At 40.4% G+C, this 23,514-nt stretch overlaps 2 protein-coding genes across 2 annotated transcripts in view; one reads left to right on the plus strand and one right to left on the minus strand.

The window, feature by feature from the left end:
- Nucleotides 1-5,994: 5,994 nt before the first annotated feature.
- The window catches only part of LOC129458814 (uncharacterized), a 168,221-nt gene continuing 150,701 nt past the window's right edge, over nucleotides 5,995-23,514 (minus strand). Inside the window, exons 2-3 of the mRNA XM_055235090.2 lie at nucleotides 7,572-7,790; nucleotides 5,995-6,523 (exon numbers count right to left, since the gene is read on the minus strand). Of these exons, the coding sequence (XP_055091065.1) occupies nucleotides 6,504-6,523; nucleotides 7,572-7,790 (239 nt within the window). The 3' untranslated portion in view covers nucleotides 5,995-6,503. The remainder of the gene's footprint in view (nucleotides 6,524-7,571; nucleotides 7,791-23,514) is intronic.
- KLHL14 (kelch like family member 14) overlaps nucleotides 7,081-23,514 on the plus strand; it is a 101,603-nt gene continuing 85,169 nt past the window's right edge. The window contains exons 1-2 of the mRNA XM_055235077.2: nucleotides 7,081-7,191; nucleotides 9,169-10,197. Of these exons, the coding sequence (XP_055091052.1) occupies nucleotides 9,248-10,197 (950 nt within the window). The 5' untranslated portion in view covers nucleotides 7,081-7,191; nucleotides 9,169-9,247. The remainder of the gene's footprint in view (nucleotides 7,192-9,168; nucleotides 10,198-23,514) is intronic.

A 23,514-nucleotide genomic window follows, 5' to 3' on the forward strand; every position in this document is an offset into this window, starting at 1 on the left:
AATTTGTGAATATAAGTAATACAATTTCTGCCAATGCACTCAAAATACATTGACATGTTTTACTTGTTGTTTGTATCTGATGACTTCCACAAAGATGACTGGGTAAATTCTTCTGACCTCCAGCCTCTGGGAAGTTTTCAAGGGGAGAAAAATATGTTCCTCCTTATTCTCCTGTTTAACATCCAACTTATCCCGCAAATCACTAGGAGACCTCCCAATTATACTTTAGGGAACATTCAGTTCACTTCTCCTTAATGCAAGCCTATACAGTAGTTTAATGATGGAAATGCTCTCTCTCTTCACATATGGGAAAACTGAGACCTGAAAAAAGAAAAGTGATTTGTCTAGAGGCCCAGGTAGTGTCAGAGACAGAAGCCAATCACAACATTCTCTCTCATCTCAGTCACTGTCATGAAGGCCTAGTGCCAAAAAGCTACTTTTCAGAGTCCTGAATCTATTCAGCAACCTGTTATTAAACCATCATTAGTAATAAATATCCTTAGTTTTTAATATCCAATTGTGTTTACTGGGATGGTTCTCCATCCATCTTGATTCAGAATGCTTTTAGTGCTGCTTCCTCCTGCAGGAAAATCTGTACGCCCTGCTTTTTCGCCTGTAGGCTGGCAGAGGACAGTGCAGCAGCCAACACACACAACCACCATTGGTGCATGGCTAAAGATCATGGTGATTTTACAGCATCTTGAACATTTCACAACCACAAAGTAGGAACTGGAGCTCTGCATCAGGCACTTCTTGTGTTTCCTCTCCTTTTTTGAAGAAGGATGAAGAATTTCCTTTACAAGAGGCATATTCTCATGGGGAGATCATCACTGCCAGAAAGGCGAAATATCCTTAATTTTTAAAAATCTTAATTACTCAAGACATGCGTGAAACACCAATGTCCCCAGAGGGAAAAGGGTGGTGGTTTTTAAAACTACAGGTAAACAACATATATAGACATACAATATCTAGAGAGCAAAGCCAAAAATAGTGGTACTTTCATTAAAGTGACCAGTTGCCTCTTGAGTAGCATCATGAATCCTTACAACCCTAAGAAAAGTAGATGTATTCTTTTCATCATCCAATATTTGTTGAGCACTAGGCATGATCTGTAGAAAAGAAAAAAAAGGAAAACTAGGAAGAGAATTCTCTAGCTACATCTGTCTACTTTTTATTTAACAAATGTTCACAAAGCATTCACTATGTGTCTGGTACTGTTTTAAGGACTTACAAATATTTACAAAAATTTAAACACCATAAGATCTGTTGAGATAGGTTCTGTAATTATCCCATTCTCAAATGAAGAAAGCAGGCACAGGGAGGTTACTTGCCCAAGGTCACACCGATAGAAAGTGGCAGAACAAAGATTCAATTCCAGGGAATCTGCGTCCAGAAATCATGCACAGAATTGCAGCTCTGTGCTACCTTTGTTGAGTAGTTTAATTACTATTAAAGCAACTACTCTCTTCAAAGTTTTGGAGAGCTTTGCTGGGTGATTGTGGCTGTAGGTAAAAAATTTGGAGGAAGCACTTGCTAAGGTCCCATCAAACTCTTAGCTATGTGCTGCGAGCAATAATTTCACAATAGAAAAAAGATTTTATTAATTTTAAGACAGTAGATCAGTATAATCTGGAGATTGACTAATACCAGTTTAGTCAAATACCTGACAGTCTCTGATTGTTAAATTCTTCCCTTGTTCTCTCTGCTCTTTCTCTGATACATTTGAAAATTCACCTTTAATAGTCCATCAATGTATTTATTGAATAACTACTATGGGCAAAGCACAAAGCTATGTACTACGGGAGATTTTTACCAGACAGAGAGCTTTTTCTCCCCTGGATGCTTATAATCTAGTTAAGATGGTAACAGATTTCCCTGAATAAGCAATTAACAAAGCAGTAAATAATAAATGTTGAAAGAGTGTTACAGACAATAAGTACTCTGAGGAAGTTAGAGGCGTGCTTCTTTCTGCTTTAGTAATTCCTTATACATACCCTTATCAGAGCAATTATCAAGTATAATTATTCACTTGCTGAAGCTAATTTACCAGCTTGTCTCTTCTGCTAGAATGTAAGCCTCTTGAGGACAAGAGTGCAGTTTTATTCATCATTGTTTCCTTGATGTTTAGCACAGCGTTTGGTGTTCAATAGATACTTAATATATACTTGATGAATGAATGAGTGCATGAATAAATAAATAAATGTTTCCTAGAGGCAGGCATTTCTTTCGTGGCCAGTACAGTAGAATGGTAAATCCGTGGAGTTAGGCTGTGTTGGTTTGAACCTAAGCACTACTTTTGAAAAGTTGTGTGATTCTGAAAAATTTACCTGATTTCTCTGCATTTCATTTTGCTCATTAGTAAAATGATAATAATTGTACCTTTCTTCAGCAGCTAATTTGGCTATGGAACAAATCACCCCAAAAGCTAATGACTTGAAATAGCAGCCATTGATGTAGCTCAGGGTTCTGTGGATCAGTCATTTGGAGCATGTTGGTTCTCCTGTCTCAGCTGGGCTCATTCATGCATCTGAGTTCAGCTACTGGGCAATCTGGGGAATGTTTTGTCCATGTGATGTGTCATCTTCTACCAGGCTAGCCCGGGCTTCATCACATGGCATCTGGCAGGGCTCTAAGAGGGAGAGTTGAAACACACAAGGCCTCTTGATTGGCACAAGGTCGCTTCTGGCACATTCCATTGGTCAAAGCAAGTTACAAGGCCAGCTCACATTCAAGGGTTGGGTAAGTCGATTCCACTCTTGATGAGAGGAGCAGCAAAGCCATATTATAATGTGGTGTGTATACCAGGAAGGGTGGAGACATGGAGCTATTTTTGCAATCTGCCATACTCTTTCATAGGATTAGCAAGAGGATTAAGAAAATAAAACATCTGAAGGATTTAGAACAGTGTCCACCATGCAGTAATAAACTCAATAAGTAGTAGCCATTATTATTCTGTTAGAGGTTGCCAGGAAAAGTTTTATAGTGGAAAGAAATCTGAGTTTACTCTTGAGAGGTAAGTGGAATTTCTATTTGTAGAGAATGAAGGCCTCTCAAAAGGACACAACCTAACAACAGGTGCTGCAGTTTAACAGTGGAGCATGTCCAGAACAGGCTGCCCAGAGGAGCTAGAGCTAAATACTGGGAACCCTGAATGCGAGCCACAGAGTTGGGCTTGACAGCAGAGCAATAGCAAACCATTGGCTTTTGCCTAAATGTTAGCCAATAGCACCATTTCTTATTGTTATTTCAGATTTTGTGTTCTTTAATAAGCTTCTCAGTGCTGATGGTTCTGTGATATCTTTGACCCATCTACTCAAGATTAAAAAAAAAAAAAAAGAACTAGAAATCTTGAGTTGTGCCTGGGTTTTGCCACTCCCTAACTTTGAAGGAGCTATGTGATCCCTCTTACTCAATTTTATTCCATGTGTAAAATGGAATAATTTCTTTCTTTATGCATCCATTCCACAATGATGGTAATCTTGAAGGTCAGATCACATTGAAGTAGTGTTTACTATCCAAAAGACACAGGGGAGACCAGGCTCTCATGTTTCTGCAATTTGGTGATAACTCATAAATCCTAAGCAGAAAAGTCAAGAATAAGGAAAATAAAGTTTCAGTGTGGCTGCTGCTATATGTTAAGCAGCAAAACACTTCTAGAACTGCTCTAAAGATAGTCTTCAGTTCCTCCAGTCCATTGAGATGATCCTGAGCAACTGGAGCCACTGATAGGCCTGGATCTCTGCCACCTTGAAGGCTGACAAGACCACTAGAAACTAATGGCAGCCCTAGTAGACTGCTCAGTGGCCATAGTTTCAGAATCTTTCCATTGTGCATGGTTTAAATGCAAATTCACTAATGAATAATTTTGATAATTCTATCGAAGTATGAAGACGGCTTGCATTAGATGACTACACAATCACATTTAATTTTTTTTTTAAAAAAAGGACAATTCTGGCTCCTCTTATGCCACATGCAATCCATCCTGCTGAGTGCTCCTGACTAGTCACGTCCTTCCTGCCATTTTAAAAACAATAGTGGCAGAGATGCAAGCTGCTGATAGTGCTCAGCAGGACAGATCAAACACACAGATGCAATTGCTGTATGTTGAACACTGAAGTAGGATAAAATTCAAATACTTACAATCGCTTAGTAGCTAGCATCTGATTGCTGCAAATTGAATCTTTCATAACGAGATTTATTGTAAATAGTGTCATCTCATTTGTGAGTTCTGCAATAATTTCAGTCAAAGCCAGTATAAGATACTGGAGGTGGTTTGAGATTTACATGACATATAATGCTAGTTTATGCACAGATTATGAAGGGACTTTTTATCAATATTCTTTTTTAATTGCTTATAAAATAACCAGAACCGTATTTTTCTCTGAAATTTAAACATTATCAGATAACTTTAGAATGCAGAAGAAAATGTTTTTATCCACTTCAACAGCCATTTTAGAATTGCCAGCTCCCAATCCCACTCTCTTCCCCTTCCACCCTAGTTGTTAAATAAGCATTAAAATTATAGGTAGCTAAAATTTTTGAAATGTGGCTTTTATATTGTTTGGAGGCAATAAAGAGCCTGGCAATAATAATTAGTGATCAATATATCCTATCCATAAAAAAATAGAAATTTGAAACTAAGTTATTTTGAGGCCTACAAACATACTTTAATTCTTTTATGATAAAACAGGAAGGTGGCCATAATTTAAGTGATCAATACTATTATTGCCTTTGGGCTTAGTTCCAAATACTTCACGAGAAATTCACAAAAGATCAACATCAAAAGCATAATATAAAAATTGCACTTTACATGTATGAGAGTTTTGTGACACTCCACATACTTGATAGCTTTAATTGCTAGTGACACAGAACTCCAAAAATGTTCTGTCTTAGAGTCACATGATCTTCCTGTTCAACACCCAAATAAGGGAAATTTAAACAAAAATCAAAACAATAATAGGGCCGGGAGAATTGGATAATCTGTTCTCTTTCTTTCCTCTGCCCTAAACAACAACAACAGCAAAATTCTTTTCTATGATTTAATCATGTATTGGGGCATTTCCATTATAAACATAAATATGAGAAGGCAGCATCTCAACAGGATCTGAATAAAGAAGTCTTACTCTCAGATAATCTAGGACCTTGACAAAAAACGGGGGGGGGCTTTTCTGAGGGTTAAATGCTTCAGCTTAATCCTTCTTAATTTATTTAAGACTGAATATCCCATGTGCATGTTAATGTTATCATTGTAAATGGGGAATCCCTATTTCTGAACCTCAGAATTTTTAATTTTCCTCCCTTTCCTAAGCAGGTGTCTTTCCATCTCTCACAAATCAAAGAGGATGATGGGGAGTGTGAATAGATGTCTTGCAGTGGTGCCCTGATACGTATTTTAATAAGTTTACTAATCGGAGCACATATAAATTAGAATGAATCATATTGATATAGTTAATAGCAAGCAAAGATCAATTTAGTTCATGTCCAGCTTTCTTCGTGTTCATTTTACTCAAGGGCATACCTTCCTTTTTCTGCTTCTTTTTTTCTTCCTTTCTTGGACACCTCCAACCCCCATTGACAACCGAAATGCAGGGCTATAAATGTAAGGGTGCAATACATCACGAGATAAGTCTGGAGAACATGTCCTCTACCAAAATGCACATGAATCTCTGGTGCAGCTAAAATTCCAGAAACATGCTGGGGTTCCTTTTGCATGCTAAGCAGGGTCAAAAATGTGAGCACTATGTGGTTGCCCTTATACATCAGATGAGCTCCAAAGTTGAAAGGTTACATTTGTGAAATCGCAGCTGGGTTTCCTAGCACTTGATTCTAGCTCCTGCAAATCAAAGACTCCTAATTTAAATACAAATCCAACAATATGATAATCTATCAGTAAAAAAAAAAAAAAAAAAATGTGACTTCTGCACCCTTATCTGTTGAAGAGCTGACAGAGAAGTTCGGAGGCAGTTGTTTAACCAGACAAAATGATAGAGAAAATATGTTTTCAAATAAGATCATAAACCTTGAATAGTGCTTTATGGGAAGCAAATGTAAAGCAAAGGGCTGTCCTCTATTCTGTCTACCAGCGCTACTCCCCTCAACCCGCTGTGTATCCTCAGCCACTCACCTTGTAGGCAAGGGCTAGTGTCTTCCAGGACAGACCCAAACCCCAAATACCAAAACAGAATAAAGTGGTATCTTAGCATACTTTGAGATCAGACTGTTTCTGCATTTCATAGTGCTGGGGGTGGGGGGGAGGTGTAGGGGGAAGGGAAAAGCAGCATACCAATGTAGTGAAATCTGGAAACAACAGCATATATACAGACACAAAAAAAGTTTGCATATTGCACAGAGCGCTTGAAGATCATAAATCTATGCATGAGAAAGATGTAGTGGAAATTTTGGGGGGGATTAGAGTTTATTTTTGTCATCTCTGTGAGACAGCTACTCATTCATCCAGATCACAGCTAAGAAAAAAGCTGGTCACAGAAATTAGCAGTTTCAGCTCAGCAGCGAAGTCGCCAGCCTGTGAAGGCAGAGAGAAATTGACTAATTAGCAATGCGCACTAAAACTTGACGGTTCTTTATAGAGAGAGAGAAGAGAGAGGGAGAGAGAGGGAGAGGGAGGGAGAGGGAGGGAGGGGGGGGTCGCTTTTTCCCCTTCTTTCTTCCAAAGATGTTTGAAATCGCAGTCATTTACGCTCGACAATTTTTACAATAGCCTTGAGCCATAATTTTGCGAGTCTCTCCAGCATCCATCCCCCTGTATGGTCTCTCTCTACTGGCCAAGCACGACCGTTTCTCTCCCCAACCGTGGATTTCCTATTACTCTCGTTACGACTCACTGAGCCCCAGGCCCAAGGATAATGATGTGTTGTTTCTTGGTAGCATAATTTGTCACACGTACATTTTTTCTTCTTCTTCTCTTGCAGAAAGCTCTGCTCCCTCTCTCTCTCCCTCTCTCTCCCTCTCTCTTTCTCTCTTTTCTCCCTCTCCTACATTTTCTTGCTGTTGCTAATTCATGGTGATCAAATGATGTACGACAAAATAAATTGTAAAGAGTGACTGCCTGGAGTTGGGAACCAGAAGGTGTTTTCCCCCTCCCAAGCAGAGAGCAAACCTTTAAAAAGGAAGGACAATTGATTTTTGGGGGGAGCTTAAGTGAGCCTTGACTTTGCAGCTGGTTGAGAGCAGGTAAGTTTCTGGCCTTGTGTCTGCCTTGTGTGTATTTTGTTCTGTCTTTTGGGTTGTTGGAGGGGGAAGGGCCGGGAAGGGAGTCTTTCAGAGGGGTGGGGGGGGGGGGGGTAGTTGTATGGCAAACGCTCATAAAGGAAAAACTCCTATTGCAAGAAATAAGCAGATGAGGAGGAAAGGCAAGGCAAGAGAACAAGAAGGAAGGGGAATAGGAAAAGATGGGGAGGGGGAGACAACGAAGCGGAGAGAGCTAGAGAGAGGTATGACCGGTCCTCTTAAAGGGAGAGAGACTCTGTAAGATGTTTCAGGCAAGCCAGAGCTTTGGGGGCCGGCGTGGGGGTGCTGCCGGGGGAGGGAGCGCGAGGGAGGGTAGGGTCCACCTGGAACGGGATGGTAAAGTGAGTCGAAAGGAGCCCAGTCCGGTATAAATAGGAAGCCGGCGATCCAGGACCGGCGCCAGGCAGGGCAGAGTGAGCCGCAGTGGAAGGGGCAGGTCCGGCGGGATCCCTCTGAGCCGGGCGGCGGCGGCGGCGGCTCTCCCTGGCGGGCAGGCGGGCGCGCGGGCGGGATGTGAGCAGAGGGTCCCTTTCTGCTCAGCCCTGGAAGGTGCAATTACAGGTTAAGGACCTGGCGTATCGATTTCGCCTCGCCTCCCCCACCCTTCCCTCCTCTGCCTAGATGCGGGCGGCTCAGACTTTTTACAGAAGTAGTTCCAGGGCCGGGGAAGTGGGGGTGCCCGAGTGGGGGGCGCTGGAGGCTTTACCGAGGGGGTCAGAAGGGAGCTGCGGCTGCCAGAGACTATGCTGGGTGGGGCGCAGAGACCCCGCACCCCACTGCTCCCCCGCCCCCCCGCTCGTTCGACAGCCCCCACCCCTCCCCCAACACCTGCCTTCTAACTTGAACTTCTCACAGTTACTAGAGTTAAAGCGACTGCGCCTGGTGCCCGGGAGGGAAAACCGTGCACACGAATCCCTCCCGGCCTCCAGGCCTCCCGGCTCCCGCTCCAAACGCGTCCTCGCAGCCCCACTTCCTCCCCCTGGGTCCTCGGTGCCGCCCCGCGCTGGAAGGGGAGATAGATGCCTGAACTTCCGTGCTTTGAAATGAGCGAGACGGGGGAGAGGGGGCCACCGGGTGGGGGTGGCGGTGGTGGAAGGATTCTCCTGCCAGGTTTAAAGGCATCTCTGGAAAATTAGCCAAACTGAGTGGTGACGGGGAAGCCAACAGTTTGCGAAGCAGGGAAGCGGGCAGGGCCAGGGTGAGGGAAATGAGCTCGAATTGATAAGGACAGCTCCCGCCTCTGCCGAGTCCACTGAGCGGGTCCTCACCGCGCTCCGCTGCACTTTCCCGGGAGAAGAAAGGGCTTTATCTTCTCCTTCAGACTATTAGCCTAGGAGTTTCTCGGGGCAGCATGGATAATCGAAGGGGGTCCCTGCTTTTGGAGAGCTAAGATTCGCCCACCCCGCACGCTTGTCGGGCCCCTGTTCCTACCCCCTCCCCCAAACTGGGCCAACTGCGAAAAGCAAAGCTTCGGGCACAAGTTGACCTGGGACCTTCGCCATCGGTCGCCTCTGAGCTTTCAGGGCACTCCTGGCTCCCCACTCCCCGGCCTTTCCCTTCATCCGGCCCGGCATGGACACGAGCCCACGAGGTGCCTCGGCCTCAGCCGCCACTCTGCCGTCGCTGCTGCCACCGCTGTTGCTGCCAACAGCCGAGCTGAGGTGGTTTTAGGAAAGTGAGGGACGAAGTGTGTGGGAGGTGGCGAGAGGAGCCGCGGGGAGCAGAACCGGCGCCGGGACCCCAGACAGGGCCCTTCTGGTGGCGCTCACGGATCCAGCGTCTTCGGACTTTCCTCCTAGGGTCGGGGTCCGGAGCGCGCCAGGAGGGAGCCAAGCTGAGCCTTGATTCTTGTTCTTCGCCCTCCCCTCCCCTCCACACCCTTCCCCACCCCGACCACACCCCACCCCCTCCACCACCCAGCTCCCCTCCCTCCCATCCCCCACCCCTGTCTGCCAGGTTGGAGGAGGGTTTAAAGCCAGGTGCACCGAGTCAGCTCGCCATGTCCAGATCCGGGGACAGGACCTCCACCTTCGACCCCAGCCACAGCGACAACCTGCTGCACGGCCTCAACCTGCTGTGGAGGAAGCAGCTGTTTTGCGACGTGACCCTGACGGCCCAGGGCCAGCAGTTCCACTGCCACAAGGCCGTGCTGGCCTCCTGCTCGCAGTACTTCCGATCGCTCTTCTCCAGCCACCCTCCTCTCGGGGGAGGGGTCGGCGGCCAGGACGGCCTGGGGGCCCCCAAGGACCAGCAGCAGCCGCCGCAGCAGCAGCAGCCGTCACAGCAGCAGCAGCCGCCGCCGCAGGAGGAGCCCGGGACTCCTTCTTCCTCCCCCGACGACAAGCTGCTGACCAGCCCCCGGGCCATCAACAACCTGGTGCTGCAGGGCTGCTCGTCCATCGGGCTGCGCCTGGTGCTCGAGTACCTCTACACGGCCAACGTGACCCTGTCCCTGGACACGGTGGAGGAGGTGCTGTCGGTCAGCAAGATCCTGCACATCCCCCAGGTCACCAAGCTCTGCGTGCAGTTCCTCAACGACCAGATCTCGGTGCAGAACTACAAGCAGGTGTGCAAGATCGCCGCGCTGCACGGCCTGGAGGAGACCAAGAAGCTGGCCAACAAGTACCTGGTGGAGGATGTGCTGCTGCTCAACTTCGAGGAGATGCGCGCCCTGCTGGACTCGCTGCCGCCCCCCGTGGAGTCGGAGCTGGCGCTCTTCCAGATGTCCGTGCTGTGGCTGGAGCACGACCGCGAGACCCGCATGCAGTATGCGCCTGACCTCATGAAGCGCCTCCGCTTCGCCCTCATCCCGGCCCCGGAGCTGGTGGAGCGGGTCCAGTCAGTGGATTTCATGCGAACCGACCCAGTCTGCCAGAAGCTGCTGCTGGACGCCATGAACTACCACCTGATGCCCTTCAGGCAGCACTGCAGGCAGAGCCTGGCCAGCAGGTAGGAGACAGCAAAGAGGAGGGCGGGGGAGGGGGGGTAGAGCCAGAGAGGCCGGAGGGAGGGGAGGGGGCAGGGAGGAGGGGAGAGATGGATGGGCTGGGCGGGTGGCTCTGGTAGGATGAAAACAAACGCAAACAATTCAGAGTGTGTGGGGAAAGTTGATTTCAGAGTCCCTGAAAGGTCAATAGGGAACTGGCCTAACAGCATCCCTGAGCGCTCCAAAGCCCAGGTTCTATTTATCCCCAGAGCCATCAACAAGGGAATTGTGGACTCAGACTGAAATTGACAGGCAGGTGGGGCCAAAGGCCAGGACAGTTAGAAGTGAGGCTTTGGAAGTCTCTCTAAGCCAGCTCTCCCTACAAATCTTAAGATGGGCTTGCTCAAGAAAAAGGATGCTGTGGTGAGGAATGCCCACCCCACCCCTCCTCAGTTCTGCCTTGGGTGAGCAGAAGAGCCCAGGCGATGCTTGCAAAGGCAGGCTTTCAAGGTCTTGCTGTCACACACTCAAGTTGTTTCTTCATTACTGGGATCTGCTCCCTGTCGATGTCAGAGCTCCAAAATGCTTTGTCTATTAGGGTCACTATTGGAAATGCTGGTATCATGTGCCCAGGCAAACTTCTCTATGTTGTGGAAAGCCTTTCCTTTTCACTTTTAAAGGAGAGTAAAGCAAGAGATTTCAGGGTGATGGGATGAATCTTGCCTAGCAACTCCCATTTCTGAGAAGAGTGCAGTTGAAAATTGGGATGGGGGAGTGGAGAGGCTTCTAGCTCCAGTTGGTCTGTGTGCCTGCTCACCAGTGACAAAGAAGTTGGAGAGTTGTTGCTGCTTCTGTTGTCGCTAGTTAAAAATGTGGTTGTGTGTGTTGCAAGTAGGATTTCAGGGGAGAGAGAAATGATGCCTTTTTAAAATGCTGCTGAGGTGAAAAGGCTGTAGGAATTGACACTCGTGTTTTATTGGCTCCAAATTTAAAACCATTTTTAATGAGCCCTAGCAAAGGGTTTCTTTCTCTTTTTAGAAAAGAGAAACAGTATCCTCTCAGTTTCTCATGATAAAACATCATGATTCCAGATGCCAGGCTACTCCAGCCTAACCACCAAAGTGTTATAAAGTGTAGCAAATTACATGGTTTGAAAATCTAGCAGGGCATTTTCCCAATCAGAATGATGTCTAAAGGATGGGGCCTACCTTGTGCAACCTTATAGAATTAAATGGTGTGTGTGTGTGTGTGTGTGCGCGCGTGTGTGTATGTGTTTCATTATGTTTCCACCAGACCTAGGTAACTAAAGTTTAAAGAAATGGAAGATATTCTCTACACTTTTTTAGGCAGCTCTAGTGTTAAGGAGAGGCCAACAGGAGGCATGAGAAATCTCGAACTTGTAACAAAACCCTGTAAGTTGATTTTTCTAACATCTGTGGGAGATGAGTTAATGAATCGTGTTGTCAAAAGATGATAATAGGACAATAGAAGAAACAAGAATCCAAATCCCCATGTGCTTTTAACAGTCAGCACAAGAGGCCAATGAGGAAAAAAACATGAAACGTATTTTTATTGTATTGGAATTTTTCGTTTGTCTAAAGATCCAAATGGCAAACTCAGTGTGATGGGCGATGGGCCTTGGTGATTAATATTCTGTCATTTAAATTTTTATCACTTTTAAATGACCTACAAGTATACTTCATTTAGCATATATCATACGTAGTCGATAATTCAGACAACACAGTTACAGTTCTGAAGATACATTTACTCATATTTTTAAAAATATATATAACACGGTATAAATTCAGAAACCCAGAGGAATAATAAAATTAAGATTTAACTTATTCTAAGAGTAATTTTGGCAGAGGAGCTTTATAAATTTGATCCAGTAAATAATTTCTGAAGCCCTCAGTGCACTTTTATCTAACAGGTATGTCCTAAGATTCAATGTTAGAAGAGTTGACTTTCAAAATGCAAAATCCATTTCCCACTTTAGTCAAGATTCAGCACACCAGCTAGTGCCTGCTGGCTCTGTCCTGGTGGATGGCTGAGATACCAGGCTGCCTGGCTCCGTGACGACACCTTCCAGCTTCATTGGGCCACATCATTTGAAGGATATGTAGTGGTGTCTGACCACTGAATGCTTACAAGTGTCATGGATGCTGCAAGAATCTGATACTTCTGCAGTAGGAAGAAAACTGTATTTTCTTTTAAAAGAGAAAGATATAGAAAAGCAAATAGTTCATGCAAACCTATCATTGACCTCAAAATAATATAATTTAGGTTTTAGTCCTTTATTAGTAAATGTTGCGTTTTGAATTTTACAGACTAATTATATTATTTTAATTTTAATTCATAGGAAGAATGCCAAAATAACCATGAAGTTCCTAACTTTAAAGCAGACAGAAATGCTGTAAGTTGCAACCAACAGTATTAAATCAGCCCATTTATTATAGCATCAGTGTAATATAAAAATGTTCCCTTAGCCTTATGTGTCATTTAACAGGGGGATAAATGTGTTAACCAATTGTTTTTGAGATTACATCACTTTCATTGAAGACAATTGAATAGAAGGAACTTGTATTTATTACTTTTTATCCACCTGTAGTTTTTAAACTCTAAATGTAAAAGGGTTTCTTAAATTCAGAGAGGGAGATGAAAATGTAAAATTGACCAGTCTTTTGGAATAAGTACAAAGTACAAGCAAATAGAATAACTTCAAAAGAGAATTTACTTGTTTAAGAGTATATTATCTATAGAAAGTAGAGATGTTAATATAATAATAATTTAAGCATTTTAAAGATTATTAATTTTGAGTTTTTATTAAGTCTAGAAAAGTAAAGGAACCCAAGTATAAACTCTTTATACAAATACTCAAATTAATATAAAATGCTCCCCTTGTTGCTTGGTTTTTCTAAGTATACCAGCTGCACTCAAATTCATATTTCATTTTACCAAACTTAACACAAGGACAATAAGTAAAATAAGAAACTTGTCACTCCGTATTCAAATACACACATAAGTAATTTAAGATGACAGGACTTGACAAAGGAGATAAAGTTTCAGTTAGACAGGAAGAATAAGTTTTAGTGATCTATTGCACCAGCAACGTGACCACAGTTAGTAAAAAATATTATATATTTCAAAATTGCTAAAATAGTAGATTTGAAACATTCTCAACACAAAAAAATGATAAAGAGGTGAAGTGATGGATAGATTAAATCGGCTTGATTTAATCTTTCTACAAGTCAATATTAACATCATCTAAAGCATGAAAATTTAGTTTCATAAAGTGACATGATATGCAGTGTTTAGTATATTAAATGTAAATAACAGAAGACATAGTCTAAATTTAGCTTAAGTAACCCAAATGGTTTCTTTTTATTTGCTGTTTGAAATTTTAATGTATAACTTAGCAATTATCCCAAATAAATCAAATTGGACTAGATATTAATTACTGGATAAAATTAACTAACGTTTTACATTTTCATTGCACCCCACACAATATAACAAATAAATGCTTATTAAAAGTTGAATGAATTAAGATTATGAAATAAGAAAGGCTCAGTGTTGTACTTCATCAATACATTAATCTACACTACTATTGCACATAACAAAAGTTTACTGAACCTTCTCCAAGAAAACACCTGTAATAGAATACATTCATGAAAGTAATCATATTTTTTAAACATTTAACAACTAGCTATTACGTCCCGTGTAGGGTTCCATATCAAAGTGTAGTTTTAAAGAAATTATATTTTATAAACAACAGGAGACTACCTAAGATTTCATTTACTACAAAACATAGTCTATTTATAGATTTCTCATAAATTAATGTAAAAATCTATTTAAACATCAATGGTACTAATTATCTATCTGCTAAAATGACTTGCAATAATTAAAATGCCATTACATTTCCTAATATACAGTTTTGATTCCTGGCTTTGGTGCTTAGAAAGTGTTTCATTAAATGTAGGACAATATTTTCTGTTGGTTCCCTTTCGAAGAACTGAGTAATAACCTTAACAAAGCAAACTAATCTTGTATCCGTGCATTCTCTAAATTGTTACTTCCCTTTATATCAATTTGATACCCTCAGATTAAAAATTGTTAGGTAGTTAAATTTTGTATCAGAAATTATTCAACCATTCAGAATACAATTTGTTTATTATCTGAAACAGGACCATTGATTACAAAATTACATCAACCGGTATGGAAGTCAAACAGTTACATCCTACAATCAGAAGGCAATTAAAAAGGATAGTAAGCATGGTATTGAAATAGAGGACTTACTGTTAAAAGTGGACATTTTCCAGTTTTAATTCATGCTTGTATTTTTACCATTTTTATGAACATGAGGTTCACTCATTACCTTAGCTAATTCTAAGTATCCCAATTTTCTTAACTTAAAAAACAGTAAAAAATGTGTTACCTTATTTACAACTGCTACTGCGTAACAGGTGATGTTGATGCACTTCATAAACATTACTTAATTGAATTCTCATAACAGCCCAAGGTATGCGTGCTATCATTAGCTTCATATAGATAAAAAACTGATGCACAGAGAAGTTAAGCATTGCTCCATGATCGCACAGCTGAACCCAGGCAGTGTGGCAAGTCTGTGTTGTCATTCACAGTATGCTGTTTTTTACTGTCACTCCCCAAATGCTAGCCAGGCTGAAATCTAGTAATTGACTGAAGAGTTATATGTAGACTTAAGATTTTTCTTTTAAAAAGAAACTTGTGAGGGTTAAATATTAATGTATCTGACTTTAAAAAAAAATTAGGAGGTTGTTTTTCCAGGCCAGGGGTCAGCAACTTTTTTTCTATAAAAAGCAACACAGTGTTTATTTTTGGCTTTGGGGTCACAAGGTCTCTGTTGCAACTACACTACTCTTCACCTGTAGTGCAAAAACGCAACTGACAGTACATTAATGAATGGGCATTGCTGTGTTACAGTAAAACTACATTTGTGGGCACTGAAATTTCATGTAATTTTCACATCATGAAATATTATTCTTTTAATTTTTTCAACCACTTAAAAACATAAAAGACATTCTTAGTTTTCAGGCTATACAAAAATATAAAAATAGGAGGTGGACCGGATTTATACTGTGGGCCACAGTTCGCCAATCCATGCACTAGGCACTTGGGATATATCAGTGAAGAAAATGGACAAAAACAATTTGCCCTTATTCTGGTGGAAAAAATCCCCATTAGTCTTCATCCTTCCATTTGGAAAGAACTCAAGTCTAAATAATTCTACCGTGCTAAGTTAGAAGTTAATTTTTCCAGAATATGACTTAAGGATTTGAATAGTGATCCTCGGGAGCTAAATAGTCATTAATTAAAACAATGGATGAGTTTCTCATTTTTTCAAGCATACTGGATATAAAACCTCCTAATGTAGAATGGTCATCATTATTCAGAAGAGGCTTAAATATTGTTTATATGATATTTTAATCATTTTGAGTAGGAAATCAAAGTAGGCGAGTGTATTTAACACACTATTTTTCTGAGATTAACGGGCACATATTCAGCAAACTAATCTAGGCAAACTAATCTAAACTAAATGAACATGTGAGCAATTATTTTTCTAAGTGTCAATCTGTATCTCCAGCTGCTTTGGTCAAAGGGCATGTGTTATCAGGATTCCTGACTTATGAGTGGATCAACTGGATTGAGTATAGATCCTGCCTGCCTTCTGCAAAGTGAACAACCTCTGGAGGAATACGTACCCCATTGTAGGTTTGTCTTATGTGTCTGTCTCAGACCCCAATAGACAGTGACTTCTCTGAATATTTGTAATCAAAGCACTTAACTCAGTGCCTGACCTTGATCCAAAACTGTGAGTTCGTTATAAATTGCTATTGGTCTTAAATATAACCAACTTAAGGTTGGTACAGTATAGTGTGAATCAACAAAGCTAATGTGCAATAAAAATATAGGTAATTTTAAAGATGATTACACACACGCAAACATACACACAACCTGTTGTTTGCCAATACTAATAGTAGCTATCACTGACTGAGCAACTACAACAAGCTTGACTTATCACTTACAACGTTTCTAATCTTTACAGCACCCTTTCAGCCTTTTTAAAGATGAGAAAACTGGGACTCAGAGAAGATAAGTAATTTACCCAATTATCTGAATAGTTTTGAGTCAGAGGTCCTTATCACCAGGAAAATACCCTGCCATTATGAGTGTATACTGGAGATGTGGCATTTACCAAAGACAAACTCTTACCTACACCTTCCACTTGTTTTACCACACCACAAAAGTCATTAAAAGTTCCTACCATCTAACTCTTCTTCAGGCCACTCAACCAATGAAGAATGAGGGGAAGACATTAGAAAGCCAGAATTCTATCCTTCTGGTCTACAGTGCTTAATTATTAGTTCTGAATTAAGGGGCTAAATAATGAAGTTGCTGAGATTTGGCACTATAATATTGACTTACTAAAAATAGAATGAGCCAATGCACTTTAAATAAAGAAAAGAGAGAAAAATAAGAACTTTCTGTTTAACTATGAAAAATAACTAAAAAAAAAACCAAAACCTTGAAGCTTGAATTTGAACCAAAAGTTGTTTTCCCTGGATTTCTGTGCACTGAAGTACTAGAGGGGTGTCAGATTTGCTTTTGTGACAGTAAAACACTATTCATGTTGGTGATACTTTCAGGTGATTAAATAACCAGGTAGAAGTTGGAATTATAAAAATATCTGTATATTTTAATAACATAAAATAAGACCTCTCTAACTGAAAATTTATTCTGTTTATATTTTGTTTCAAGAAAATCATTTTAACAATTATTAGATCATAAATGTTTGTCTTCTCTCATTCATTTAGAATTCAGAAAATATGTTCATTTTCCATGTCCTTGCCATTGATTTCCAAGATAATTCACAATACATGCTTTACTAGTGATGATTTCTTTAAATTAAAACAAAACAAAAACACTATTTTGATATGGGTAGGAGGATGACTTAACCAGAGAAAGGCTATCTGTTGTAATACAGATGATACAATGAGTGTGTTCATTTTACTGTAAATACCAGAGAGGTTTATCTATTCACAAATAATATTAATACAAATAGGATTAGAACTATTTGTAACATTAGAAGTAAAGCAGAAAGGTACTATGGAATGCCTACCATAAAAAGAGAAAATAAATTATAGGGTATTGAGAAAAAGAAGAAAAACAAGAAGTAAGAAAAATGCAAGGAAATAAGGGGTATCAAACAAGTTATTAAGAATGTGAACCATCTGAAAAAGGAAGAAAAAGAAGATGGGCAAGAAAGTTCTAAAGACTGGAAATTAGGTGTTCAACATTTACAAATCAAGATAAGTACAAATCAAGAAACACTTAAATCATGGCATACCCAACCTTATATAATTTAGAGTTACAGACAGAGTTCCATTAAAAGGAAAAAAAAAGTCAGTCCTCAAAAGAAAGAAAATATTTTCACAAGAAAAAGATGTCAATCATGGTACCTTACCACCTATAATTCCATCCTGTTCAATAACTATGTATATGTAATCTGAGTTAATAAGATTTTTTTTTGTTTTTTTTTTAAACCCATTGTTGTGCTAGGTAATGCAGTAGTTTCAAAAGTGTCAGAGTTCAAAGGGGACAACCGGTTATGTGAATATAAGGAGATAAACATATAACTGCATTAGTTGCAAAATCATCTTAATTCCTATGTAATTTGACCTGGCAAAAGACCTGAGAAGCAAGGAGAACTTCAGGACCTCTGACAGCTTTCTAAACGCAGGCCCATGACTGTGTCACACTGTTAGTGGAAACTTGGAGTGATGCATTGCAATTTACTACTAATCAGAAGTTGTGCCATGGAATATCCCCCACATTTGTATTGAACCTATATGGTACATCAAGCTCTGAGCTAAGTTCTGAGATACAGAGTTGAACAAGACAGACACATTTCTGACTGCATGCAATTTACAGTAAAAAGAGAAAGAGTAAATAATAACACAAAATAATCACACTGGCAATACATAACCTACAAGAGAAAAGTGTCATGGGCTGGGACACCCTATAACAGACAGCTGTAACCTTATCCGAGTGACTGGAGAAGACTTTCTCTGCAGCAAAGGTATAAGATGTGCCTTGAAAGATGAGCCTGGGGAGAAGGCAAAATATGCAATTGGAGAGGCAAAGCTGAGAGAAGACCACCTGCAAAACTCCTGGGCAGAAAAGAGCTTGGCACCTTCCAGGAACTAAAAAAAAAAAAAAGGGGTGCATGGCTACATTTGTGGCAAGAGGGGTTGTCCAAATCATACAGGAAGTTGCAGGCCCTGCTAAGGATTATTTACTACATAGATACATTTTAAAATGGAAAAATCAGCATGTTTTTCAGTTGAACTGAAAAAAGAAGTAATACTATTGTGGAAACGCTGCTGCCTTTGAAATCATAAACCTAAATGAGTGGCCTGGCTCCACGTAAGCCGAGTCCTGCAGCAGTAAAATGGGTTAATAATTATAGTTCTAAATACCAGCGTTTGTAGAAAGATCAGCTGAGATTGTAGAAAAACTAAACATAAAATGCTGTTTCAAGTTTATTATTAATTTTAAAAGACATATTTAGCAAAATTTACCTGAATGCACTTTTGCCTATCAAAAAATCACTAGGACATATTCATGATACCACTGATATCACAGAAATAGTCAGAGACTGTTAACACCAGAGGAATGAAGTTGGAGGCAACCAAAGGTGAAACCAAGGGCATCAGAAAGAAGTGGGAACATTAGAATTTTCGACAGCTCTCAGCAATTTATATTTCATTCTTCAAAAGGAAAATGGCTGGTTGAGTTATAAATGTCTTTCATTTCTTCCTTTCATAGAAGAGAGTTCCTCTTCTTTTTAATCTCATAAACTTAAGCTTAGAGACTTTCTTTTCTGCTGCTCCCAAAGCCTTTCACATGCCTATGTCTGGCTTCTTTGCTCCCAGAGCGCCTGTGAGGGGGTTGGTAAATTGCACCTGTGCGGGGACTCTGAACTTCCTCAGAGCTCAGCTGGGCCACCGTATGGAGACTGGCTCACTGGAGGCTGCAGAGAAGTGAACTGAAGAATTACAGTCGGTTTCACTTCCCTGCCTTATGTGCCTTCGGGTGCCTCTGAAGACAGGCGAGGCCAGTGAAATGGAGAGGAGGAAGAAGAGAGAAAGCAGCAATATCTGAGAAAAGTCCTTGAAAATGTACAGGCATTGTTGAAAAATATGGAAAGATGGATGTGCATGTTTGTGTGTGTGTGTGTGTCTGTGTGTGTGTATATAGTCCAATCACATATTATTGGGTGCTACCTTCAAATTTTCTATAGAGTGATTTCTGAGATGTGTTTTTTATCAGATAAAGGTCTATTTTGAATGTCAGGGTCAGGGTGGGATGGTCCACAATTCACAATCTGGCGCTGAGTGAGGAATTATTAGGCTGGAGGGTCAATTTGTCACCAAAAAAAAAAAATAGTTGTATTTGTAAATCCTTCTTAGAACAAAACAACACAGGGCTGTGTGGCTCTGATTTTGAGCACCCCTCAAAACCAACCACATCAGAGCATCCTGTGCAAAACAATGGGATTAAAAAAGGGCATGTAAACCTGTGAGTCAGAGAGGAAAACTTCTGAAGGAAACACTTTAATGCTATCAGGTGTACACTAGGCCCTCACCACTTTCTATTTCATATGCATTAACAGGAGTTCAGTGATACAGTGAAAGATCCCAGTCAGTATGGGTGTATTACAGAGGCAGAAGTGTGTGCCCAGTAACACAGATGAATTTGGTGGATTGGTTACTATAGCAACTGTACCACCATTGTCAGTGGCAATTCCTGTAATCTCCCTCTTCTAAGGTTTCACAAGTATTCACTCCAAAATGACGAGAGAGAGAAAGAGAGAGAGAGTGAGACAAGGTTATAATGCAGATATCTTAAACAGCTGTATTGTGTAGTAATTAAGACCTGAAAGTTAGACAAATGCTAGTTTAAATCTCACCTTTACCACTTACAAGCTGCTTCTCCTTGGGTAATTTACTTAACCTATTTTCAGATTCCTTACCTATAAAATGCACATCATAATACCCACTTCATTAGGGCAATTCTAACTGTTAAAATAATGTATGTACATCACTTAGTATAGTGCCTGGCTATAAATATTCAATGATTGATAGCTTGGATTTTCATAGGAATTGTTCCATTTATATATACTTGCCTTTCTGTTCACTTGTTAGGACTTCCACTTCCATACAAAATGTTTAGAGTTGGATTTCCACAACGTGAGTACTGATGCAGTTCTGATAATGATTATGCTTCTGCTGAAGCATTATCCATTTTAGTCATCATTTTAAGTTCATGTTCATTTTATCCACCTTTAAGTGATATATAGATCCCAAGCCAATCCTGGAATTTTATTCCATCCTTTTGATCTATTCATGCAATCAGAAAATTTAGAAAACCCATGGTAGATTCACATTGAGCAGCTTTATTAAGATGTAATTAATATACTATACAATTCACCCACTTAAAGAATATAATTCAGTGGTTTTCAGTATATTTACAGAGTTGTGTGGCCATCACCACAGTTTTAGAACATTTTAATCATTTCCTCCCCCAAAAACCCGTATCTGTTAGCAATCACCAATCATTCCCTCACCACCACCATCATCCGCTCCACTTTCAGCCCTAGGTAACCACTAATGTACTTTCTGTCACCAGAGATTTGCCTATTCTGGACATTTCATGTAAATAGAATCATACAATATGTGGGTTTTTTTGAATGGCTTCTTTCATGTAGTGTATTTCCAAGGTTCATCTATGTTGCCACAGGTAATAGTAATTCATTTATTTTTATGGCTGAATAATATTCCATTGTACAGATAAACTACATTTTGTTGTTTATCCATGGATGTGTGGGTTGTTTCCACTCTTTGCTATTATGAATAATGCTGCCCTGAGCATTCCTATACAAGTTTTTGTATGGACATATGTTTTCATTTCTCTTGGGTATGCATATACCTAGGAATGGGAATGCTACCTCATATGTTAATTCAGTTAACATTAAACAAATATTTAACCCTTTGAGGAACTGCCAGATGGCTTTTCAAAGCAGCTGCACCATTTTACATTCACACCAGCAGTTTATGAAGTTCCAATTGCTCCACATCTTCACCAATACTCATCTGTCTTTTTCATTATAACCATCTTAATAGATGTGAAGTAGTATCTCATGGTGGTTTGCATTCCCCGAATGACTAATCACGTTGAGCATCTTTTCATGTGCTTATTGGCCACTTGCATATCTATTTTGAAAAATGTCTCTGGGCCTGGTGGTGCATGCTTATAGTTCCAGATACTCAGAGGCTGAGGCAGGAAAACTGCTTGAACCCAGGAGTTTGAGTCTGCAGTGAGCTACGATCGGTCCACTGCACTCCAGCCTGGGCAATAGAGCGAGACACCATCTCTAAAAACAAAAAAAAAAACCAAAAACAAAAATACGAGAGAGAGAGAGAGATGTCTATTCAAATTCTTTGGCCATTTTTTTTAGTTGTGCTATGTGTCTGTTTATGATTAAGTTATAAATATCCTGTAAGCATTGTAGGACTTCTTATGGTACCTAGATCACAGCTGGGGCTACCTTCTGCAGGAATAGGTTACACTATTTGCAAAAATGAAAAGAAAATGCATGCAGATGTACAGTGCAAAATTCTCTAGATGCTTTTATATGACACTTATGACTATTATTAAAAATCTTGGCATTTGTTGTGGCAGAGAAAAATATCTGTGATTGACTTTGGTATTGTTTGTTTTCCTCTTCGTGTGATCATTTTAGCTTTGTTGACTTGGGCATCATATTTCTTAAATGATATTCTGGACTTGGATAAGCAAATCTTTCATTTCAAGGAAAATATTTTCATTACTCGACTTATTTACTTAAATTTTCTTAAAGACACATAAGAAATATTTTTTCAAGCAATGTTAATACAATAATTACTTTAGGAAATAAAGTGAAATTGTTTTGACTTCCAAGACATGATAACTGATAAGAAGCCCTATAGAAGAAGAAGTACTGCATGTCAAAAGAAAACAAAACAAAAAAACAGCAGCTCTCAGTTTAAAACATTCCTTGTGGGGATCAGCAGGAAACAGCAAAGCACGGGATTTTCAGTCAAGGCTGAGATTCAATGGAGGGCTTCACCACACATATCACCAAGCGGATTCCGACATGGAAAAGCTAAATTTATCAAGAGAATAACTTATCCGGTTTCATCTTTCCTTTGCTACAGTCTCCTGGCAGTTTTCCTTAGGGACAAAAACTGCTGCTACTGCTGCTCTTGAAGAGAAATTACTTTTACTACTCTTAGTAAGTTGGGTACTGTTACTTCATTGTCGCTTCTAATGTGTGGATATGGAATATTGGCCAACAAATCATTTCTTGGGCTTAGTGTTTATGCTGCTGGATAGAACAATTTCTATTTTGATTACGTATCTTCATGAGCAATCAAATTCTTGCTTTCTCTGAAAAGAGTTACATCTTTGATACATAAGAAAGAAGACTGAGCCACCATGACAGCTCTGAGTGCAAGATAGTAGGGATTGTAGTGTGGATTTCTTTATATTTCAAGGAGACAAGGTATTATCAAAAGTATGTGAAAATTTTACAGGTTTTAGAATACATTTTCAACAAATCCCAAGAATGCAGAAAACCTCTAGAAATTAGTCACATGTTTTTGTCTTTAGAAGACATCTTCTTCCCTTGGCAGAAGTTCTAGTCATGTAGAGAAGGTATCTAATTCTAGACAGTCACTTCAGAACACCTAGAATCCTGACAAACTTCAATTGGCATTCTCGTATTCAAAATTGAAAAGAGAAAATAGACATGCAATGCAAAACTGAAATATTTAAACACCATTCTTGAGGCACTCAAATAAATTCAAGATTTGCGATTTTTCCAGGGTTAAGGAGCAGCAAATGAAACCAACAGCAAGTAGTCTACGTAAAAATCTATCCCAGGAAAAGGGACACTCTTGTGCAGGAAAGAGCCACGCCAAGCCTTCCATCAGTTTAATCAAACTGACAGTCCAACTTCCAGGAAACAGTCATTCTTTTGACCTATTAAGAGAAGGAATAATCTCACCTTAGAAAGATTTTTTTGGAAAGTGTTTCACATTTGCATGTGTGTTTGTGTGTGAAAGAAACGCTAAACCCTAAAGTCTCCAAGTGGCTTAACAAAAATTTATTGTCTCCAATTTCTGGTGGTTGGAAGTTCAAGACCAAGGTGCCAGCAGGGTTGATTTCTGCAGAGCCTCTCTTCCTGGTTTGTAGACAGC

This window comes from Symphalangus syndactylus, chromosome 1 (genome assembly GCF_028878055.3).
Source record: "Symphalangus syndactylus isolate Jambi chromosome 1, NHGRI_mSymSyn1-v2.1_pri, whole genome shotgun sequence".
Classification (NCBI taxonomy): domain Eukaryota; kingdom Metazoa; phylum Chordata; class Mammalia; order Primates; family Hylobatidae; genus Symphalangus; species Symphalangus syndactylus.